This window comes from Gossypium arboreum, chromosome 11 (genome assembly GCF_025698485.1).
Source record: "Gossypium arboreum isolate Shixiya-1 chromosome 11, ASM2569848v2, whole genome shotgun sequence".
Classification (NCBI taxonomy): domain Eukaryota; kingdom Viridiplantae; phylum Streptophyta; class Magnoliopsida; order Malvales; family Malvaceae; genus Gossypium; species Gossypium arboreum.
Window position 1 is genome coordinate 108,257,467 of NC_069080.1, and position 21,778 is coordinate 108,279,244.

General features: G+C 27.6%; 1 protein-coding gene and 1 long non-coding RNA gene across 2 annotated transcripts; one reads left to right on the top strand and one right to left on the bottom strand.

Annotated features, from left to right (window-relative positions):
• Positions 1-687: 687 nt before the first annotated feature.
• Positions 688-1,167, bottom strand: LOC128283652 (uncharacterized). The gene is made up of 3 exons (XR_008274048.1): positions 1,037-1,167; positions 906-935; positions 688-805 (listed from the first exon to the last, which is right to left on the bottom strand). It is a non-coding gene; the product is annotated as an uncharacterized LOC128283652 (long non-coding RNA).
• Positions 1,168-16,177: 15,010 nt separating this feature from the next.
• Positions 16,178-17,671, top strand: LOC108472837 (uncharacterized). Its single transcript, XM_017774394.2, has 5 exons — positions 16,178-16,351; positions 16,493-16,826; positions 16,923-17,042; positions 17,186-17,305; positions 17,390-17,671. The coding sequence occupies exons 1-5, from the start codon at positions 16,349-16,351 to the stop codon at positions 17,509-17,511; spliced, it is 699 nt and encodes a 232-aa protein (XP_017629883.1). The 5' UTR covers positions 16,178-16,348; the 3' UTR covers positions 17,512-17,671.
• The last annotated feature ends 4,107 nt before the right edge of the window (positions 17,672-21,778 follow it).

Below are 21,778 nucleotides of genomic sequence, written 5' to 3' on the forward strand. Positions count from 1 at the left end.
TGAGTATTCGATCGAATCGAATCGAAAATTTTTGAGTTAATCGAGTTTTCGAATCTTATTTCATCATCCTAACTTTATTTGAAATTTTCTCGAATCGAGTCGAGTGAGATAGAATTCGAATCGAATCGAATTGAATATATTTGTTCGAGTTAAGTTTTAAAAAAAAATGACTAGCGTTATTTATTTTTATGTAATTTTTCAAAAAAAATAATTTTCTTTAAAGTTTTTAAACACGATCATACAACAAAAAATTAAAGTAAATAAGTGAATAAATACAAGCAACACAACATCAACCCAAATAAACAACAACAAAAAATACAACAAGATTATAATAAAAAAACATAAGTAAAAGTCAAAGTAAACAACATGAGTCAAGTAAACAACGACATTATAATAAAAAAACATAAGAAAAGTCCAAAATACAATAGAAACTTACACCACTCCAAACAAAAAAAAACACAACAAAAGTTCAATTAACCAACGACAATAACAAACCAAACCAAACTAATAACAATAACACATAAGTTCAAAACCATTATAGAATAGTTTAAGTTTCTTCATGAGTCCAAATAAACAACAAAAACAATACAACAACATTGTAATTAAAAAAAACATAAGCAAAAATCCAAAATACAATAGAAACCTACACCAGTCCAAAAAAAAAGAACACAACAAAAGCTCAATTATCCAACAACAATAACAAACCAAACCAAACTAATAACAATAACACATCAGTTCAAAAACCATTATAGAATAGTTTAACTTTCTTCTTGTGCTTCAATCACAGTTGATAATCTTGAAACATCTAGTAAAAGTATTGATTGAGTTAGTTAAATGATAAAAAATGTTTGCAAAAATAAATTAAATAAACATTTAACTTTATAAACTAATGCTAAGTATGTTACCTTCTTGATCTTCGGGTATTTTGAATAAATCTAGCAAATTTAAAAACAAAAAATGTTAGTTAAATTATGGGAATGCTTACTAATATAAATAATACAAAAGCTTATTTTATAAATTAAAATTTATATATTACCATCTTCCATTGTTTGAAGTTCATCAACATAATCTTTAAGATTGATGGCATCATTAGATTTCCGAAGCCAATCTTGTGTGCAAACCAAAGCCTCGACCATGAGAGGAGTTAGAGAACTTCTAAAACTATCGAGAACACGTCCACCCGTGCTAAATGCACTTTCTGAGGCAACTGTTGAGATAGGAATAGCAAGAATATCTCGAGCCATTTGTGCAAGAATAGGGAATCTAGGACTGTTCATTTTCCACCATAATAATAAATCAAATGAACTTGAATTGTTTACTTCTTCATCCTCACCCAAATATCTATCCAACTCAGATTTGCTTTCTGATCCAACTTGTTTCTTCTTCTTAAGGTATTTTTGTTTGGCCAAGCCCGTTTTTATTTCTGACTGATCTATTTCCATTGAACTGCAAAGATTTGTTGAAGAACTAGATCTACCTTCAAACAATTCAATTCTCCCTGTGTTAGAAGAATACTCATTGAACAAGCAATGCAATTCTTTATCAATCATTTTCATAATTTCATTAGCAATATTAGGAAAAAGCAAGTTGACCCCAAAATCCAAAAAACTCATTTTACATCGCGGATCAAAGATGACCGCCAAGTAAACTAGCATGTTGATCTTATTTCCTTCACCCCAATACTTATTATATTTCTCTCTCATTTTGGAAGTCATAGAAATTATGTCTAGATCTCCACAATCTTGCCACCCATCAAAAAGACAATGTACATCCGTCAATACTTCAAAAAGTGAATGAGAGGTAACATGCAAAGATCCGGACACCTTCAATGTAAGATGATAAAAAGGCTCCAATACTTTTATAACTCTTCGAACAATTTCCCAATCATCAAATGTAGGAACTCCATCTCCAGCAGTAAGATCAAGAAAAAAATTATGGTCATCACGTACATATGATTCAAATGCACGCTCGTATTTTTCAGCCACCTTTAACATCATATATGTTGAGTTCCATCTAGTAGGCACATCTAAACACAATTGAGCCCTACTATCTATCATTTCTTCTTTTACCCGTTGGTTGAATTTTGTCAACCTCGATGGTGATGCTCTTATATACCTTACAGCACCTCTAACTCGATCCACGTATACGAAGCATCCTTAATACCGTATTGCACAATGAGATTAAGAATGTGTGCAACACATCTCATATGAATAAATTTTCCATTTGCAATAGAAGCATTTCGATGATTGAATTTCTTTCTCAAATATTCAATGGCAACACTATTGGCAGATGCATTATCAACCGTAATAGTGAAGACCCTTTCAATCCCCCAATCTCGAAGACATTTTTCAATGGCTTGACCTATGCTTTCACCTCTATGAGCTAATATTGGGCAAAAATTTATAATCCTTTTTTGCAATCTCCACTCATCATCCACCCAATGTGCTGTTAAAACCATATAAGATATCCTCTGCAATGAAGTCCAAGTGTCTGTAGTTAAACAAACTCTACTTATATCTTTTTCAAAACAGTTCTTCATCACACTCTTCATGGAGTTAAATAAATCAAGACAATCCCTTCTAATTGTCCAACGAGATGGAAGACTAAACCGTGGCCATGCTATAGAAAGAAAGTATTTGAAACCCTCTCCCTCTACAATTTTAAAAGGTAGTTCATCCACAATTATCATACGAACTAATGCTCTTCTAACAGCATCTTTATCAAACACCCAAGTTGATAAATCCGTTGTTTCTTGGCTAACCTTATCAATGCTAATTCTGATTGCTTCGGATAGAAATATTACCTCGAGGTCTTTTTAGGCATGTTTTCAAATGGTTATTCAAATTTGTTGTAGAACCCGAAGTTGATTCCATGGTGTAAGTAACATCACAGGTATTGCACCTTGCTCTCTTCTCCCCCTCTTTAGTCACAAATTTGGTGAAATGGTTCCAACAAGCTGATCTTGGAGTAATCTTTTTTCGAACATTTTCATTGGTTGTTGTTTGATCATCTTTACTTGGGGAAGAATTTTGTGAACTTTGAGTTGAACTATCTCGCTTTGGATCACTTATCTACAAGTAAACATTTGTTGCAATCACTAACCATGACCAATAATTGATTTAAAATCAAACTTAATAAATCGTTAAATTAAAAATTAATTAATATAATAGTATAATAGCATAAATTAATTAATATAATAGTACAATAGCATAAATTAAAATAGATAGCACTTAATAACACATTATAAGGATACTAATTCATATTTGTTAAGGGTTATTGTACATCAAGTGGAATAGTGGATAAAGCTAAAATTCCTCGAACCCCATCATCGCCTAACTTTGTAGGTTTTTCTTCTTCAATCATTGTAAATAAATTACATAATATTATTAGAAAATAGATCTCACTTGAAGGGAAACTGAAGCGATACATTTTTTTTTGTTTAAATTCATATTTTTAGTATAAATTTTTATTCAAACTTGCTCAAATTTGAAGTAATTATTAGACAATTTTATATAACAGTATTATGACTACAGTTTGCCAATGAAAGACTGCTTTGAAATTTAGTGTTACCATATAGCTTTGGACTTGAAAAGAAAAATAAATGAAATAAGATTAGAATTTAAAGCATACGATACGATTATATCACTTAAAATTTAAATAAATATAAATTACTGTGGTTATAAGAAATTATATATAAATGAAAAGAAATATAAAAATTTATAGACGCACAATAACCGGATCCATGAGACCAATAAGGTTGGAAGAATCGGTTATAAAATTATCTCGCACTTTGACTCGAGGGGCTAATATTTTAATACTAGTTGATTTCTTCCAAAATGTTCTTCATACAAAATGAATTAAGATTTCCTCACTTTTCAGCCAAAACAAAATTATATTGAAGAAATAAGAAAACAACTTCTACAAGGCCTCAACAGATCAAAACTTTTGTCAATATTCCAACTCACCACGTTTGATTAGTTCTTCCTTTAGTGGTTCAGGTATTTGTCGAATAAAACTGGCCTTTGCATCTGCAATCAACTTCTTCCTGCACAAAAGTAGTTGAAGGTAAGAATCAAGGTTTGACATTTATGAAGTTGATACAAATTGTGGGGATATTATTGCAATAAAAAGAAAAGGAATTAAAAGAAAAAAAAAAGAGTGTGTAGTGCATCTAGCAAAGGAAATAGAAAGGCCATTTGTTATGTTTTACTCCTGGAAAATTCAAAAACTTGCTGCAAAGAAAAGGGGCATACAAATTGAAATCTATGGTGAAAGGGAACCAGACATCACACAGCATCCCTCATAAAACAAACATTACATCTCAAAATGACCATTTATCCTAAAACGATACATTATGAACAAAACTCTGCAGATTTTTGCAGCAAGAAAGCAAACTAAATTCTTGCAAACTAAACATAAGCTCAAATCGGTTCAATCACAAGAACACTTCTATCTCATTATCCAGTCCATGTATGCATGTTTATATCAAGGTTGAGTAATAAATAAGCCTTATGTTTGAAAAACAATGCTTGAAAGCATTTTATTGACTCAAAAGCTCTGGGGAACCAAATCAGCCTTGGCTTGGAAAAAGAAAAAAAAATTGTCTTTCTTTGCAAGTATATGCTTCTACAGAAGTTTATCATACATGCCAACAATTTACATCATTTTGATGAAAATTTACAGCAAGAAGAATGCATCAAAATTCCTAAAGAAATCATGCATGCAAAGTAAACATAAAAATTAAATTACCCATACATGGGCGTATTACATAACAGTTTAACAAAGACAAAGACTTACTCGATTTGGAGTAAAGATTTTAATTTGAAGATTGTAATGAATTAAAAGAAGAAGGATTTTAATTTTAGAGTTTTTTTTTTTGAGAAAAATAAAATTTAAGGTTTCATGGAAATGGGGGTTTGAATAAAGAGTTTAATTTTAGGGTTTCATTTCATACAAAACAGAGTTAGTGGTGGGGAGAATCAGAGAATAAGAAAAATAATTGGAAATTGGAATTGGCTACAGCTGGGGTATGGGGGGTTTGAATTAATTTGGATTTAGGGGAGGAATGGGTTTTGGGAAAATAATATTTTGGGCAAACGGGCTTGGGGTGGGGTGGGGAAAAAATGGGATAAAATAAATTAATAAAATATTTGGGCTTGGGTTTATAATTACTAAAAGCTTAAAATCTAAAAAAATTTAAAAATATAGTTTATATTCGGTTTATTCGAATTATTCGAGTTATTCGAATTCGATAATTCAACTCGACTCGAACTCGAAATTCGAAAAAAAAATTCGAGTTGATTCGATTAATTCGATTAACTCGATTAACTCGATTCGAATAATTCGAAATTCGAATTTTTTTTCGATTTTTTCGAATCGAATCGAATTTTGCTCACCCCTACCACATAGTATCTCGTAGCTCTCTTGTACACATGATGTGCACTTGGCACCATACATGTGACCTAGCTACATACCATCTATATCTTTCGATTCCGAAGGTTCAATCAGGAAGAATTTCACTTTCTAATACTTATTTCCATTCTTCCAATAGTCGATTATGATTCAAAATCAGCTACAATATATAAAATATGCTGAAATATAAAAACGTAAATAAAGATAATGTATTATTTACATACAAACTTACCTCGGTGCAAAATATGGAAATTTTGCAATTTAGTCCAAAATCTTTTCCTTCCCCCGTTCGAGGTCGATTCCACGCCTTTCTTAATCTATAACAACACATTTAGCTCATTTAACACTCATACTATCTATTTCAATCCAAAAATCATATTATGGAAAAATTATGTTTTTGCCCCCTAACTTTTACAAAATTATGATTTTGCCTCTAGGCTCAGAAATTTAATTTCAGCCCTTATTCTTATGTTTTATGACATGATGATCATTTTTCCCTTCTATAGCAACATCAAATTCACACTCTAACATGCACTTATGACTATTAGGTATTTTTACCGGTTAAGCCCTTTTACTCGTTTTCACTTAAAACCGAGTAGTAAAAGTTGTCTAACATAATTTAAAACCTCATATTCTATCATAAAACACCAAAGTACACAAATTTCACATATGAGTATTTTTCCAAATATGAACCCTAGGTTGAATTATTGCTAGCATAAGCTTAATCGAGCTACCGGGATTCCAAAAATGTAAAGAACATTAAAAACGGGGCTTGGAATCATTTACTATGGAGCTTGAAAGCTTGAAACAAACCCTAGCTATGGAGAACCCTTGAAATTTCAGCCTAATGAAGAAGATGGACAAAAATTGGCTTTTAATTTTGTTTTTAATTCATTTTAATGACTAAATGACCAAAATGCCCTTCCTACTAAACTTTCAAAAAAATTCCATCCATGTCCAATTTTTGTCCATAGACTTAGAAATTGGTCAAATTTCTATTTAAGACCTCCTCATTAATATTCCAAAGCAATTTCATACTAAAAACTCCTAGAATGCAAGTTTTGCAAATTATTCGATTTAGGCCCTAATTTCAATTTAAGCACTTTAGGCATAGGATTTCATCACGAAATTTTCACACAATCATGCAATCATATCATAAACATCAAAATAATTATAAAATAGTTATTTCTATCTCGGAACCACTATTCCTTTTAGGCCCTAATTCAGGACATTACATTAGTTGAAGTCAAAAGTTCCAATTTAGCATCCAAGCAAATCCCGAAATCAGCAAAATGGTGATGTATATTCTCTTTTGTAAAATGGCATGTACCTAAGTTGATTGTATAGGTTATTTTGAAATATGATTGTAAGTGGTGTTATAAATTGACTTTGGAAGGTTATATACAATATAAATGAAATACTAAGATTATGAAATGGCATGTTTAGGTCATTTTAATATAGTATTTGAATTGGATTGAATCAAATCAATTGAATTGATTTGGATAATACATATGATAATGTTTATGAATAAACATAGATTAGGTCCTTAGGTTGTGGTTTTTGACATAATTTAGGTGTATTTGAACTTATATTGGATTGGTTGAAAGATTTGTTTATGAGTTACTTGTGGTTTAAGAATTGCAGGGTTGGGTTACTTGATGTAAAAGGCTCATTTTGAGTCCATACCAGTTGGCACATGGGTGTGTGAGCCCTGTACTTATGAAAATTTTTGAAATTTCACGAAAAATTCTCTGAGCTTCCAATTAAGTCCCGATTTGTTTCTAATATATGTTTTGAACCTCGAGGGCTCATTAAAGGGACCTTATAAATAAATTGTGATATATATGTAGAATAATTATGTGATTGCTCTTATTGTTTTGAACTTTTTGGTAATACCTCGTAACCTTGTTCCAACGACAGATAAGGGTTAGGGGGTGTTACAAAAATGAGCACAAGGTGTATAGGTTAAAGAAGGATTTGTACGGGTTGAAGTAAGCCCCAAAGGGCTTGGTATGGTCGCATCGAAGCTTACTTTCTAAAAGAAGGCTTTCTAAAGTGTTCATATGAGCATACACTTTTTACCAAGGTTGGTGATGGAGGTAAAATGATTATTGTTTGCTTATATGTTGATGATCTTATTTTTACTAAGAGTGATGTTACCATGTTTAACAAATTCAATAAATCTATGATGATTGAATTTGATATAACTGATCTTAGCATGCTTCATTATTTTTTGGGCATTGAAGTGGTGTAATCTGCTGCTGGAATTTTTATTTCTCAAAAGAAATATATGCAATAAATTTTGACAGGTTTCAAATGAAGAATTGTAACTTCGTTTGCACACCTACTAGAGTGGGCATGAAGCTTATTTGAGATCCTGAAGGGAGGAAGGTTGATAGCACCATCTATAAGCAAATGGTGGGAAGCTTGATGTATTTAACTGCAAGAAGACCAAACATTATGCATGTTGTAAGTCTCATTAGCAAGTTCATGGAGTGCCCAAAGGAAATTCATCTTTTAGCTGCAAAAAGAATACTTTGGTATTTGAAAGGTACTGTTAGTTATGGTCTGTTCTACAAAAAGGGTGAAAATCAGATTTATTTGGCTTTACAGATAGTGATTATGCTGGTGATCAAGATAATAGAAAGAGTACTTCAGGTTATGCATTTATGTTGGGTTCAAGGGCTATTTCATGGTCTTCAAAAAAGCAATCAATTGTCACTTTATCTACAACTGAAGCCGAGTTTGTGTCTACAATAGCTTACGCCTATCAAGTTGTTTGGTTGAGGAAAATACTGGACAAACTACACTTATTGCAGCAAGGAGCAACAACAATTTTTTGTGACAAAAATACCGCAATCAAACTTTCCAAGAATCGAGTGTTACATGGACGAAGCAAGCATATAGATGTAAAGTACCATTATTTGAGGATCTTACAAATAATGGCATCATTGATTTGATTTATTGTAGGAGTGAAGACCAAATTGCTAATATTTTCACTAAATCTTTAAAGAGAGCTGCATTTCAGAAGTTAAAAAGGTTGCTTGGTGTCTACACTTTGGAAGATCCATCAGTTTGAAGCTATAATCTTTTAAACTAAATATTTGCGAGTTTTTGGTTTAAGGGAAAGTCTGTTAAAGCTGTACGTGTGTGTGTGGAGTTTGATGAGTCAAGTAATTGGTTAAAAAGATCATGTCTTGTGCAAATAATCTGTTAATAATTTATCAATATTTTACTATTATTGCTCCTCTGATTTCGATATTCTGTTGTAGTAGGATTCCTATTTCCTAGCTATTAGCTATTAGTATTTTACCTATTTAAAGGCATTGATTAGTGAATAATATGAAGTTGAAATCAGTTCAATTCTTATATGTCTTTATCGCTAATCCTTTTCTTTATAGAATAAAACTTAGCAATGACTTTTTTTTTTTTTACAAGTTCTAAGTTAGTTATTTGAATTTTAAAATATTTTCTTTTTTAATTATATTTAAAGTGAGTCTCATTTTCTAATTTAAGTTTTAAGGTAAACTACCCAAATAGTCACTTTAAAATTACTTCATTCTTGTTTTGATCACTTTAATTTTTTTGTCAAATATAGCATTGTCGTTAATAATGATTCATGTTTTGGTCACTATTTCATTAAAAGCCAAATGGAAAGCTAATTAGGATGCCATTTATTATTGATTGTTCTGCCAATTATGTATATAATTAAATATTTCAAAAATTAATTACAAACCCTATTACCATCTCTAACCCTAAAATCAAATCCTAAAATCATTGAAACCTAAACTTTTATTACCATCCCTAGCCTCAAAATCAAACCCTAAACACCAAAATCATTGAACCCTAATCTTTTTTTTATTGTCGCATTTCATTAATACCCAAACAAATAGTTGGGTTGCTAAAGGAAAATAAACGAATTTGAAAGGGAAAGGAAGAAAGAACAGATAATATGGGGTATTGGTATGATTGTTGTTGCATTTTTTATTTGAGTATTAATGAAATGCGATGGTAAATGGGCTTATGGTTTAATAATTTTGAAATTTAGGATTTGATTTTGAGGTTAAGCATGATATTATGGTTTAAGGTTGAATAATTTTAGGGTTTAAAGGTTGATTTTGAATTTAGGAATGGTAATGGGTTTTATAATTAATTTTTGAAATATTTAATTATATACATAATTGGCAGAACAATCAATAATAAATGGCATCCTAATCAATTTTTCGTTTGGGTTTTAACGAAATAGTGACCAAAACAGGAACACTCACTAATGACAATGCCATATTTGAAAAAAAAAATTAGAGTGATCAAAACAAGAATGAAGTAATTTTAGAGTGACTATTTGGGTAGTTTACTCAAAGTTTTTATATTTTTATAAATTTGAGTTTTGTATACATGTTTTATTTAACTCATAATTTATATTACTCGTAATACAAAATTTCATTTAGTTTTAAATAACAATTTCACATTAAAATTGCACATTTTATTGTAAAATTCAATTAATTCTTTTCCATTTTAAAAATTCTTCTATTTTTCAAACAATTAAAATTTTTTGTATAAAAATTAAAAAAGTTAATATAAAATAATGAAATAAGTACACATCACGTATATAATACAGGAGAATATACACAACATATATGAAAATATTGGGTTGTAAGATAGTTTTTGAATTCCAAAATATTTTCTTCTTTACTATATTTAAAATGGGTATACTTAAGTTTTGAGATAGTTCTTTTATGTTATATATAAGATGGATGTGGGTATTTAAAATTATGCAAGATCTATATTTTTTTAATTCAACACGACTAACATTTTTTACAAGTAGTTAATAATTTTTATTTAATGTTCACTAAGGTTGAAAAATCTATTTATAGTAAATTAAATACACAATATTTATATTAGTTTTTTTTAAAAAATAGATCACTATAAATTTTTAACAATTTTTAATAAATAAAATATATTTCAATTTATGATACTATAAACATTCTAAAAATTAGACATTTATATTTTTTTATTTTCTCACTCATAGTATTTCTAAAACGTTTAAATTTTGTAATAATTTTTTTTTAAAAAATATAATATATTTTAATTTATATATACAATTAAACTCGTATATTGCACGGGATAAAAAACTAGTTATATCATAAGAGAAGCTAAATAGTAAATAATAGGAAAAATATAAAATTATATATTAATTATGATTTAATGTGCATTTTGATATATATACTTGATTTGGTGTGATTATACACATGAAAATTAGATTGTGGTTCAAATGTATATATGAAATTTTGATTTTGATTAAATTGTACATATTTAAATAAATACTTTAATTTATTTTGGCATAATGACTTTTTTGTCCCTCCAACTAAAGAAAAAGTCATTTTAACCCTCCAATTAATTTTCCGCTTCTTTTAGCCATTGAACTTGTATTTTTTTTTATCAAATCACCCCATAATGGATGGAAAAATTAACGTTTGTTAACTTTGCTAACATTACATACTTGTGGATGATATGTTAGGATTTAATTAATTTTAAAATTTAAAATAATTTTAGTGATTTTAATTTTTAAAATAATTTTAATTTTTAAAATTTAATTAAATGTTAACATGGTATCCACGTTTATGTCATGTCAGCAAAGTTAAAAAAGTTAAATTTTTCATCATTTATGGGGTGATTTGACAAAAAAAAGCAAGTTCAAGGGTTAAAGAGGCGGAAAAATAAATGGAGGGCTAAAATGATTTTTTGTAAAGTTGGAGAGCCAAAAAGTTATTATGTCATTTATTTTATATTAGATATGTGTATGCAATATGCAATGTAAAATAATGCTATATTGATAATTGTATCACTAGTTTGTAAAAATTGAATTAAATCAAAAGTTCACAAAAATAAAATTAATGTATGACATTGTAGATTGAACCAAAATTTATATATAATTTAGGAATTTATCTTAAAATAATAATTTATTTTAAAACTTTGCAGTCATCAATAAATCAAAACTTAAACTGTATAAAAGCATATGCGATTAAATATAAAAATTTAATGGTATTTATGAGAAAAATCACATATTGCATATGCTTGTTTTTGTCCTTTTGACTAAGGCTTCCTTTAGATGCACAATAAGCCGTGGTGAGATGGGATATTGAGAGAATATTTCTTTTTTAATGCATTGATTTGATGTTTTAGTGAGATGAGATATTGAGAGAATATTCCTTTTTACTGCATTGATTTGATGTTTGGATAACTAATGGTAAGTTAAGCACCTGCAGTGGAAAGCTATTTTCCACTATAAACTCCTTGTTTTTATTCAAGTCCAATAAAAATATTGTTTGTATTTTTATGATAATAAATAATATGTTTAAGTGGATTTTATAAAAATAATTATATAATTAATTAATAATTTATAATAAAATATCAGAAGATATATTTTAATATTTTATTAAATAATTTATAAATTCATATATTTTAATAATCTTGTAAAAGTAAAATAATTTAAAAAACTTCTATTATATTTTCATTTTAATTTGATATCCTTAATAGTAATTTTTTATTTTCACCACACCATTATAGCTGCGTTTGAATCCAAACATACACTTCACTGCTGCTACAATATCCAATCTCACCTCTACAGTAACTAATCTCACCACTACCATTTTTTTTAACCTCACCAAAAATAAATACACTGTTTATCTAAATTATGCCTAAATTGGTAGCACGTGCAGAAACAACCTCCTGAATTTTATAATTTCACTCACCAATCCCAAATGCAATTTTGTTCCAGCTCAATAGTTGGACACAATAGCACTTATTTTTATTAAGCTTGAATTTAATTTCATGTTAAAATTTATTTTATAAAAACAATTTGAAAAATTGTATAGAATAGAAGTACATCTTTTATATTTCTCAAAATTCTATTTTTATAAATAATTCTCATTCTTGAATCGGTTTTAACAAAATGAATCTTTCGATAATTATAATAATTTTTAATATTTAAATTCAAAATTTAAATTAGAAGGCAAAAATAATAGAATAATAAGATAATAAAGAAAGTGAATTATTTTTGTTTGAATAAAATTTGCCACGAGATATTGTCATCTAGTGTGCAACTTTTTCTTTTAAATAATAATTTTGTGATGGGAGAATGGAGATGTGTTGATGAGTTAATTTTGTAAAAATTTTTAATTTAAAATATATAATTAACTTTGTAAGTTGGATATAATTGTGATATTTCTTTTAGTCTAGAAGCATTTAATAGCTCCAACATCACAAAATCATAGCTATCTACGATTTTTGACTCTTGACTAACTCACCTTTGGTTTCAGTTGGAACCCAATTCTGCTCTCATTCCTCTTCAATCCTTCACTTTGCTTCTGTATTTTACTTTCTTATGATTTCTTTGTTACAATATTGTTTTTATTTATTTATTTATGTTTCAAAATATTATAAAAATAAATTTAATATAAATATTTAATTATGTTTATAATTAAATTTTAATTTTAAATATAAAATAAAGTTGTTAAAATAAAATCACGAAATTCCAAATTTTTTAAAAAAAACCTTCAACCAGATGTTTTCCAATAACAAATGAAAAAAAAAAAGACAATGTTTGTCATGATTCTGTGGTGACAAACATGTGTACTTAATAAACCTAGGGATATTTGTAGTAAAAATATATACCTAGGAATAAGATTATTATAAGTAGCAAGTGGACAGTCCATCTAGAATTGTTTATGGAATTATGTAGACATTCATTTACAATGGCTTTGACGACTTTTGCATGTTTGAAGAGAATCTTCCATACCTTTTCCTATTAGTTATCATATATTATTTGTATGGATTAGAACTACTCATGAGTTTAAATCTAAAGATGGTCTGAAAATTAAATAAAAGAATTTGGACCATTAATTAGAATTATAAATATATAGTGTGTTTAAAAACTGGGTGGAGAATTTTGTAATATGTTGATATTATCAACAACTTTATGCTAAATTATGGAAAATATAAATTACATAGCAAAAAAAAAATTAGTCGAAGAATGATTTAATTTACATAAATATGAAAAACTGAATGAGGGGATTATTAAAATTCAACCTTGTGTAAATATAATCTAAAAATTTAGGGTTTTCAAACTAACATCATTTTACCTCACTTAATTTCTAACTTTTTTCCCTTTCTCTAATTTTTATATTAAAATGTTGAGTTTGATTTATTAAATCTATGTAAACTTGTAGTGAATTGTTTTACAGTGAATTTACATCTTTTCTCATATATGTCAAAAAAAAGTACAATTACATTCATCCATCCTATACCTTTTTCCAATTATTAAAAGTCACTATCAATAGATGCAATTGATCCAAAATAATTACTTGTATTAAAAAAAAAAAAAAAAAGGCAAACATAATATTTTTTTATTCTTATCTATCCCAACAATTCATTGTTGCAAAGTAATTTTTTTAGTTTTTTCTCCATTGTAAATTTTACTCTATATATTTTAAATATGTGAAATGTTTCTGTAATATTTGAAATTTAAAATTTAGTCCTCTATTTTAATTTTGAAACATTTCTTTATTTGAAAATCTTGGTCTTTTATATGAAAAATGTAAAATAAATTTTTTAGCTCTCAATATTTACAATTTTTATCAATTTAGTCATTATACTTTAAAGTACATAAAAATAAATTTTTAATCATATTTTAAATGAAATCATAAAAAATTAAAAATATATACTTAAAAAGTCTAAAATTATGAACAATAAAAATTATTTAAAATTAAAAATACAAAAAAACATATGAGCCCAACTTGAATAAAATATGTTATAATAAAATATTATATTAATTAAATATGTTAAATAATAATTAAATATATTTATATTTTTATTGAATCATGAACCTAATAACAATTAAACTCATTATCAAAAACCCAAAGAGAAAACACGTACCAAACTAAATAACCCAACCCAAAACATAAAATTAAAAAATTATATTTAATGCAATAAAATATTTATTAATTTATGGTAGTGTTTTTTAATATAAATACTTTTAATATTTTTAATGTCTTAAAAAATTATTTTAGCATTTTAGTAATTTAGTGTATTATATATATTTAAAATTTTAAAATATAAACTAATTTAAAAATTCAAATATGATGGGTCGAGTGGAATTCAAATTTACCTTTTTTAATTAGATCAAATTTGGATAAAAAAATAAGCTCATTTTTAAATCGAATTGAGCCTGAATTTGAAAATTAACCTAGGTAGGCTCAATAGATGTTGTTGAACAAAACTTTGGGCAAAAATCAAAGTTTCCATTTTTTATTTAAAATTCTGTCCAATGTAAAAAAAAAATAAAGTTTTTTTTGATTGTTTGGAAATCAAAGTATTTCATTTTTATGTTTAGTTTCCGGTTTCAAATAAAAAATAAATGCTTTGTATATTGAAAATCCATTCTCCACAGTTTGAGTGAGCCTCAAAATACTAAGAGATTTATTAATATTTATAAGTATTATTGTAATTCAATGTTGGATGCCTATATATTAATTGTAAGTAAGATTCTATGTATGAATTTGGTCCTTGGATTAAAAGATATTAAGCATTTAATTTTAGATGTTATCAATAGATCATATTTTCTATTTCCTTGAGATAAAAATTTAAAAAAAAAAAAAGGAGTTATAAAGTATCTAAGAATATAGTTGAAAAGGACAAAGTAAATTAATAATATACAATAACTTTCTCTATTAAAATTTTTGAGAGGTTTTTATATCATAAAAATTGGATTATCTATATTATTAAAAGAATGATATAAATTCAAATTTGTCCATCTTTATGCACAATAGTCAAAAGGCTGAAGATAACGTTTGCCAATAAGGGTTTTGGCTTATATAAATTTGGTCCACTGCATCTAAATTATACTGCAATAATTAAATCTGTTAGTCAATATAAATTGTAAAGTTAAATCCTTCATCTCTAATTTAATTTTTTAATTCAAATTTTAAAATTTTAATTTTAATTCAAAATAGTATTTTTAAATTTTAAAAAATGATATAATTTTATAATTTTACACATCACACTACATGTGTGATAATTTACTTGTAATATAAAAATTTGAAATTTGAAATTTAACATAATTTAAATAACTTAATTCAAGGCCCTTTTTTAGTCCGGCTCAAATATAGGCCTAAAAATTATTCAAGCCCGCTCAAAATAAAATTGTTAAGTCCAAACCCGACTCAACCCCGCCCATATTAAATTTTTTAGTTTATTTTATTAAATAAAATTTTAAAATATAATAAATTAAATACATTTAAAAATATAAATGATACTAAAATAATTCTTAATACAATACACAAATTGAAAGTGAAAGTGAAAATAGAAAAGTAAAGTTAAAAATTTAAAATGATTAAAATAAAATAAAATATTTATTATATATTTGAAATTTGAAAAATGAGCCCAAACTAAAAAAATCTTGTCCAAGGTCTGATCCATTTTCTAAATGAACTTTTTTTTTTTTAAACTCATTTTTTTGGACTTATATTTTTATTCGAAACCTTCAATTTTTCGAACAAGCTTTTGGGCCGGGCCGGGTGCCCAGACCATAATCAGGTCTAAAATAACTGAGGATAAAAAATGATGAAATTAAAATTTAATCAGGTAGGGTAGCACGTGGGAGAGTTGTCCGGCAAGCGTTTGAGCACGAGCTTTGTTAGCCTACGTGGCTCTCTTTAAGTATGAACGCAAACGGGGGACCGCAGTATCGTGTCGGTTTTTAAAGTTTACACGTCAAAGTGAAAATTGGGGGCGGGTCCAACCTTTACAAACACTTCGTTAGTTAAGTATCATATCATCCGGATTTGTGTGACCCATTTCAGTACCTCTCTGTTTCTTTTTCTTTCTTATTATATCCAAAATCACCACCGTATTCGAACCTCCACTGATCTTTTCCCAAATGGTTAGAGATACTTGGATATCTCTTTGTCTAATTTCGTTATTTGTTGTTTTTGTTCATTTATATGTTCTTTAACTGTTAATAATGCCTTAAACTTCTGTTGATGCATGTATATTTGATTCTCTACTTTACCTGACAAAACAGGATCACCTTGATCTGATTTCCATGGTTCTGGAGGGTGCATTGGAAGCGCAGAAAGAGGAGACACTGCGGTTGGAAGAGTCACATAGGGCTGCTTTTGTTGCGTTAGTTGAAAAGGAGAGGGAGCGTTCCATGCTTATCACGAAAAACCGCGACTTGGTAGCTAATGAAGCGCCCAAGGCAAAATTTCTTGAGGACTTCATGGTTTTCATTGAGGCTATTGAGAATGAAGATCTGGAGACTGTCCAGAGTTTCGATGAGAAAGCTATGATGAATACTATTTTGTCAATGATGAACTGTGACGGCGGCGACAACGGCGGACTTGACCGCTTTTACGGTAAAATAAAATAAAATTGTGGAGCCGAAAAGACCCATTGCCCACTGGGCTGTTTGGATTCGAGTCCGTATAAATTGGCTGATGGTGTTTATGCAGGAGACGATGTTTTCAAAATCGGATTGAGTCTTGAAGAAAAAGCTACCATGGATGCGATTGTAGCTGCCGTGAACACTGGTGGGAATTGTGGGGGCGATGGTGGATTTTCCGATGAATACGGTAAATAGACTTGCTTAGATGTTCTCATGAATCTCATCACATGACCAATCAGGCTGGTTGGATTGAAAACCGGTCACTTTTTCTGTTCGGAACACATTAGTACACTGTATGAGTTGGTGGTTTCGTGGTTGCTGTTTATGCAGGAGAGGACGTTCCTGAAATCAAACTGGGTCTCAATGAAAAAGCTACCATGGATACAGTTGTAACTATGGTGAACAAGTACGGCTGTGGCAGCGGAAAAGGTGGTTTCGCCGGCGATGACGGTATAAAATTGATTTCCGAAACAAGACCATATTCGGTAGAAATGAAAATTAATTTGCTAAGGGCATTGGGGTTTTTGTGTGCAGAGCATGGGGGAGCTACGGTTGAGGGAACAAACGGTGACGGCAATGGAGACAGAAACACCGGTGGATATGGAGGAAGCTGCCACGAAAACCGCCGCCAGTTAGGTGACGATGTGTCCTGTTAATTACATTTATATGCAAAGGTTAGAAGATGTATTTAGAATTGTCGCTTCCTGTGATTATTGGTACTTGTTATACTTGAGTCTGTGTTTGTTGTTGGAACTGTCTACTGCATAGATGCATCTTCACTTTATTAATATTAGCATGTTTAATTTTGTTTAAAAATTATTTGGGGGTTTTCCGTTGGTGTAGAAATTTGATTTTGATTTTTTTTTTTTTTGTTTTTTAACTTTTGTTAGTTCAATAGTTTTGGTTGATTGAAATAAGGAATTAGAGGACAATTTCAAAGATGGGTTAATTATATTCACTATACTAATCAAATAGAATGTTTAAGGAAAGAATTGAATTGGTTTAAATGTTAAATGAATTATCCCTAATTTAACTATGCCTTTATGTTTTTTTTCAATATTTGAAGTAAGTTATGAGTAACTCATTTAAATATATCATTTTAAGATTGAAAATTCTAAAATTAAAGTAAAAACATTATTTAAAATTCTAACTATTTTTCTTAGCTGGTCGGGCAAGGAATCTACCTCCACCAATGAGTCAATATGCGAAATAACCTTTTGAATATATTAAATTTAAAAAATAAAAATAAAAATAAAAATAGTCAAAGTAATGTTTAAATTAAAACAATTAATTAATTTAATAAGAAATAATTGTGGACCACAAATATGAATGCATTTTTTTCTAAATTGAATATAAAAATTAATTAAAACTAAAATAAATTATCAACTTTCTTCCAAAAATCATAATAATGCTTAGACGTAAAAAGTAACCAAAAATAATCACAATCACTAATTTTAAATTTGTTTTATTCTTCTTCTCTCTTTCTCCTTGCCTCAAGAAAAGAAAAACAACCTGCCATATGTGAAATACATTTTGTTATAATTTTTAATATCAATTATTTAATAAATTTGTATTTATCTTTTATCTAATTTAATCAATAAGGGCAATTAACTCTTATTATTTCTTAAGGATTCAATTAATTAGTAAATAAAGAAAAGAATAGGTTTAATTTTAAAGGAAATATAATTAAATTAATCATTTATAAACACCTAATTTTGTTCAGGTTTCAAGATTCAAATATCATGATGAGCAAACCTCAACTCTTTGATGATGGATTGTGGAGTTATTTGAATTTTTAATTTAATTCTGAGATTAAATAGAATTTCAATTTGGTATTAGGGATTAAATTGAATTTTCATTTTTATGAGAACTAATTTTGTAATTAACTTTTTAAAAGTTAGGTTGTTAAATTAGTTACTAAAAAAATAAGAAAAAATTAAACAAGAGTGGCGAGTGTGTTGGTGCCTTTTATTATCATATTAATTTTTTAATCAGTGTGATGCAAAAGTTTATTGCATATATTTATAAAAAATAAAATTCAATATAAATTTATTTAATTTTTATTTAAATATCATAAAAAGTTTAACATGCACATAACATACACCCAATAAATTAATGATTGAAAGACCGAAAACATTAACATAACTTGCGTTAGATTAGTAACATTGGGGAAATAATTGTATAAAACAGTAACATTGCATCATTTGTATCCTTTTTTAATAATTTAATGTCATATAAGGATTTTCATCTTGAAAAAATTAAGTTTAAAAGAATTTTTAAAATTTAGGATGAAATTGTTAATATAACATTAAACTATTAAAAGTGATAATATTCTATTTCATACAATCATTTTCAATAACATTGATTCGATGCTATTACATATATTAATACCACTTATTTAGGTTTAATAATTACAAATAATATCTTCAAAATAAAAAAATGGCAAATATTATTAAAGTCATTAAACTTAAATCTGAGATGTTTTAAAATGTACCAAATTATATAAGTTTTGATATAAAACTTTTAAAGAAAACTAATAAATATTATACATTATAAATTGAATATTGAAATTATAATTCTAATATTTAATATTTAAAATATTAATTTATACACTAATTGTAACTTACTTTGCAAAAGAAAAAAAACCATTCATGTTAAACTAATAAGTATTTGTTGTATGGTTTACTTCTAACCTTTTAAATGAAATTGAAGTTATGAATTATGTTCTTAATTTTCGTATTAAAAATGAAAATTGAAGATGTGATAAATATATTGCGAAAGAAAAATAAAACTCAATCCGCCTTCTATTATAATAATTAATTTTAATGTTAATTATTTGAATATTGTATTATTTGAAATTACAATTGTAATTCTAATCACAATTAAAATTTATATATATTAGATTATATCACACTTCGTGTAAAGTAAAATTATGTAACAAATAATTGGTTAAAGTACTTAGGAGGTATATGCAGTATGGAGCTAGAATTTTTTTTTGAGGTTAGAATTAAATTGTATATTTTATGATAGTAAAATTTACTTTCACTATTTTAATAGTCTATATCTTTATAATTTTAAAGGATTAAATTAAATTTTATCATTTTGAGGGGCTAAAGTGTAATTTTACCATTACAATTTAAATTTTATAAATTATAAGAGCCTAAATAGAAATTTTCCATTTAGGGCCCCCTTGGCTCTGCCACTAGGTATATGTATTATAGAGATTGAATTGAATTAGTCCTATTATTATTATGTTTTGGTGATAATTAGTCCTTTTATTATTAAATGTATCAATTTAATCTCTATTCTATTAAAAAATCAAATAAGTCTAAATTATAATAGATTTAACATTTTCTGTATAAAAAAGTCTTGAAAATGATTTTTTGCAATTACGCTTTTAGACCAAACAAAAGATTTCATTTACAAAATCATAAAACTTTAAAAATATTAACTTTGTTAAATAGTAAATGATATTTTCTAAACAATAAATATTAACTTTATATCAATTTGGTCTTATTTGACTCTTTTTAATAGTGAAATGACTAAATTTATCCATTTAATAGAAGATAGACTAATTTGATCAGATTTTTATAATATGGGGACCTCTTAGGCATTTTCACTCAAATATATTTATAAAATTACTAATATAAATAATAAGTGAGATTTTGATTGAGTGATAATATATAAATATGGAAAATTAAAGAGACATGAGTTCAAATTTTATTATGGGGTGAATTAAAAGAAAATGTCAATTAAATTATGGGATTATGTGACATCCTTGATCCATATCCGTCATCGGAACAGGGTTACAAGATGTCACCGAAGTTTACGGAATAATTACACAAAAAATCAATTATTTACTTATATTCACATCAAAGCTGTCCACTCGAGTCATAGTCACTAAATTATTAATATCTTGAGCTACAAAACTCCAAATTAAGATCCACTAATTTTTCCTGAAATTAGACTCACATATCTTCCTACCATAAAATTTTTAGAATTTTTACTTTAGCCAATAAGTACAGTTTATTCTTTAAAGTCTCCCCTGTTTTGCTGTCTAACAGTTCTGTCCTCTCTTCACTAAAAATTAATTATCTCCTGATACGGGATTCAGATGATGTTTCTATTTGTTTATTTTGAAAATATACTAATTAAGGATTTTATGCATATAAATTATAACCCATAATTATTCTTTTATAATTTTTTAATTATTTTCCAAAATCAGAACAGGGGAGCTCGAAATCACTCTGACCTTGTCTCAGAAAAATTTAAATATCTCCTAATATGAAAGTCTTTTGCTTACATCGTTTCTTCTATGTGAAACTAGATTCAATAGGATTTAATTTAATATCTTATTCAACCTATAATTCAATTTCCATAATTTATGATGAATTTTCAAAGTCGAACTACTGCTACTAACCAAAAACTGTTTTAGTACAAAATATTGATAACTAGTTTATAACATCTTTACTTCATTTCATTTAAACTCTATACATGCCATATTAATCTTTAAACATAAAACAAAAGCTACCGAAATTGATCTGGATAGTGTGCCTTGTTGTGTTGATCCGATCTACCAACTTCACTTCAATTCAATCTACATAAAAATATTAGACACACACAAGTAAGCTTATTGAATCTTAGTAAGTTCATAGGTTTAAAAGTAATGCTTACCAAACATAATATTTCCAAACAATAACAAAACATTTACTAAAGTTCCCTGCCATTCACAACCATTATTATAATACTTCATATAGTTGAGCTCAACATTAACAACTACTCAATCTCTTTCATTTGGTTTACTCCTCTTGTATTACTTATTGTCAAATTAGGAAACGGCTTACGAAATTAAGTACGTCGTTGCTCAGTGTCACGATTCACAACTCAGTATGGTTTTCCTTATTGAAATACCATACCTACATT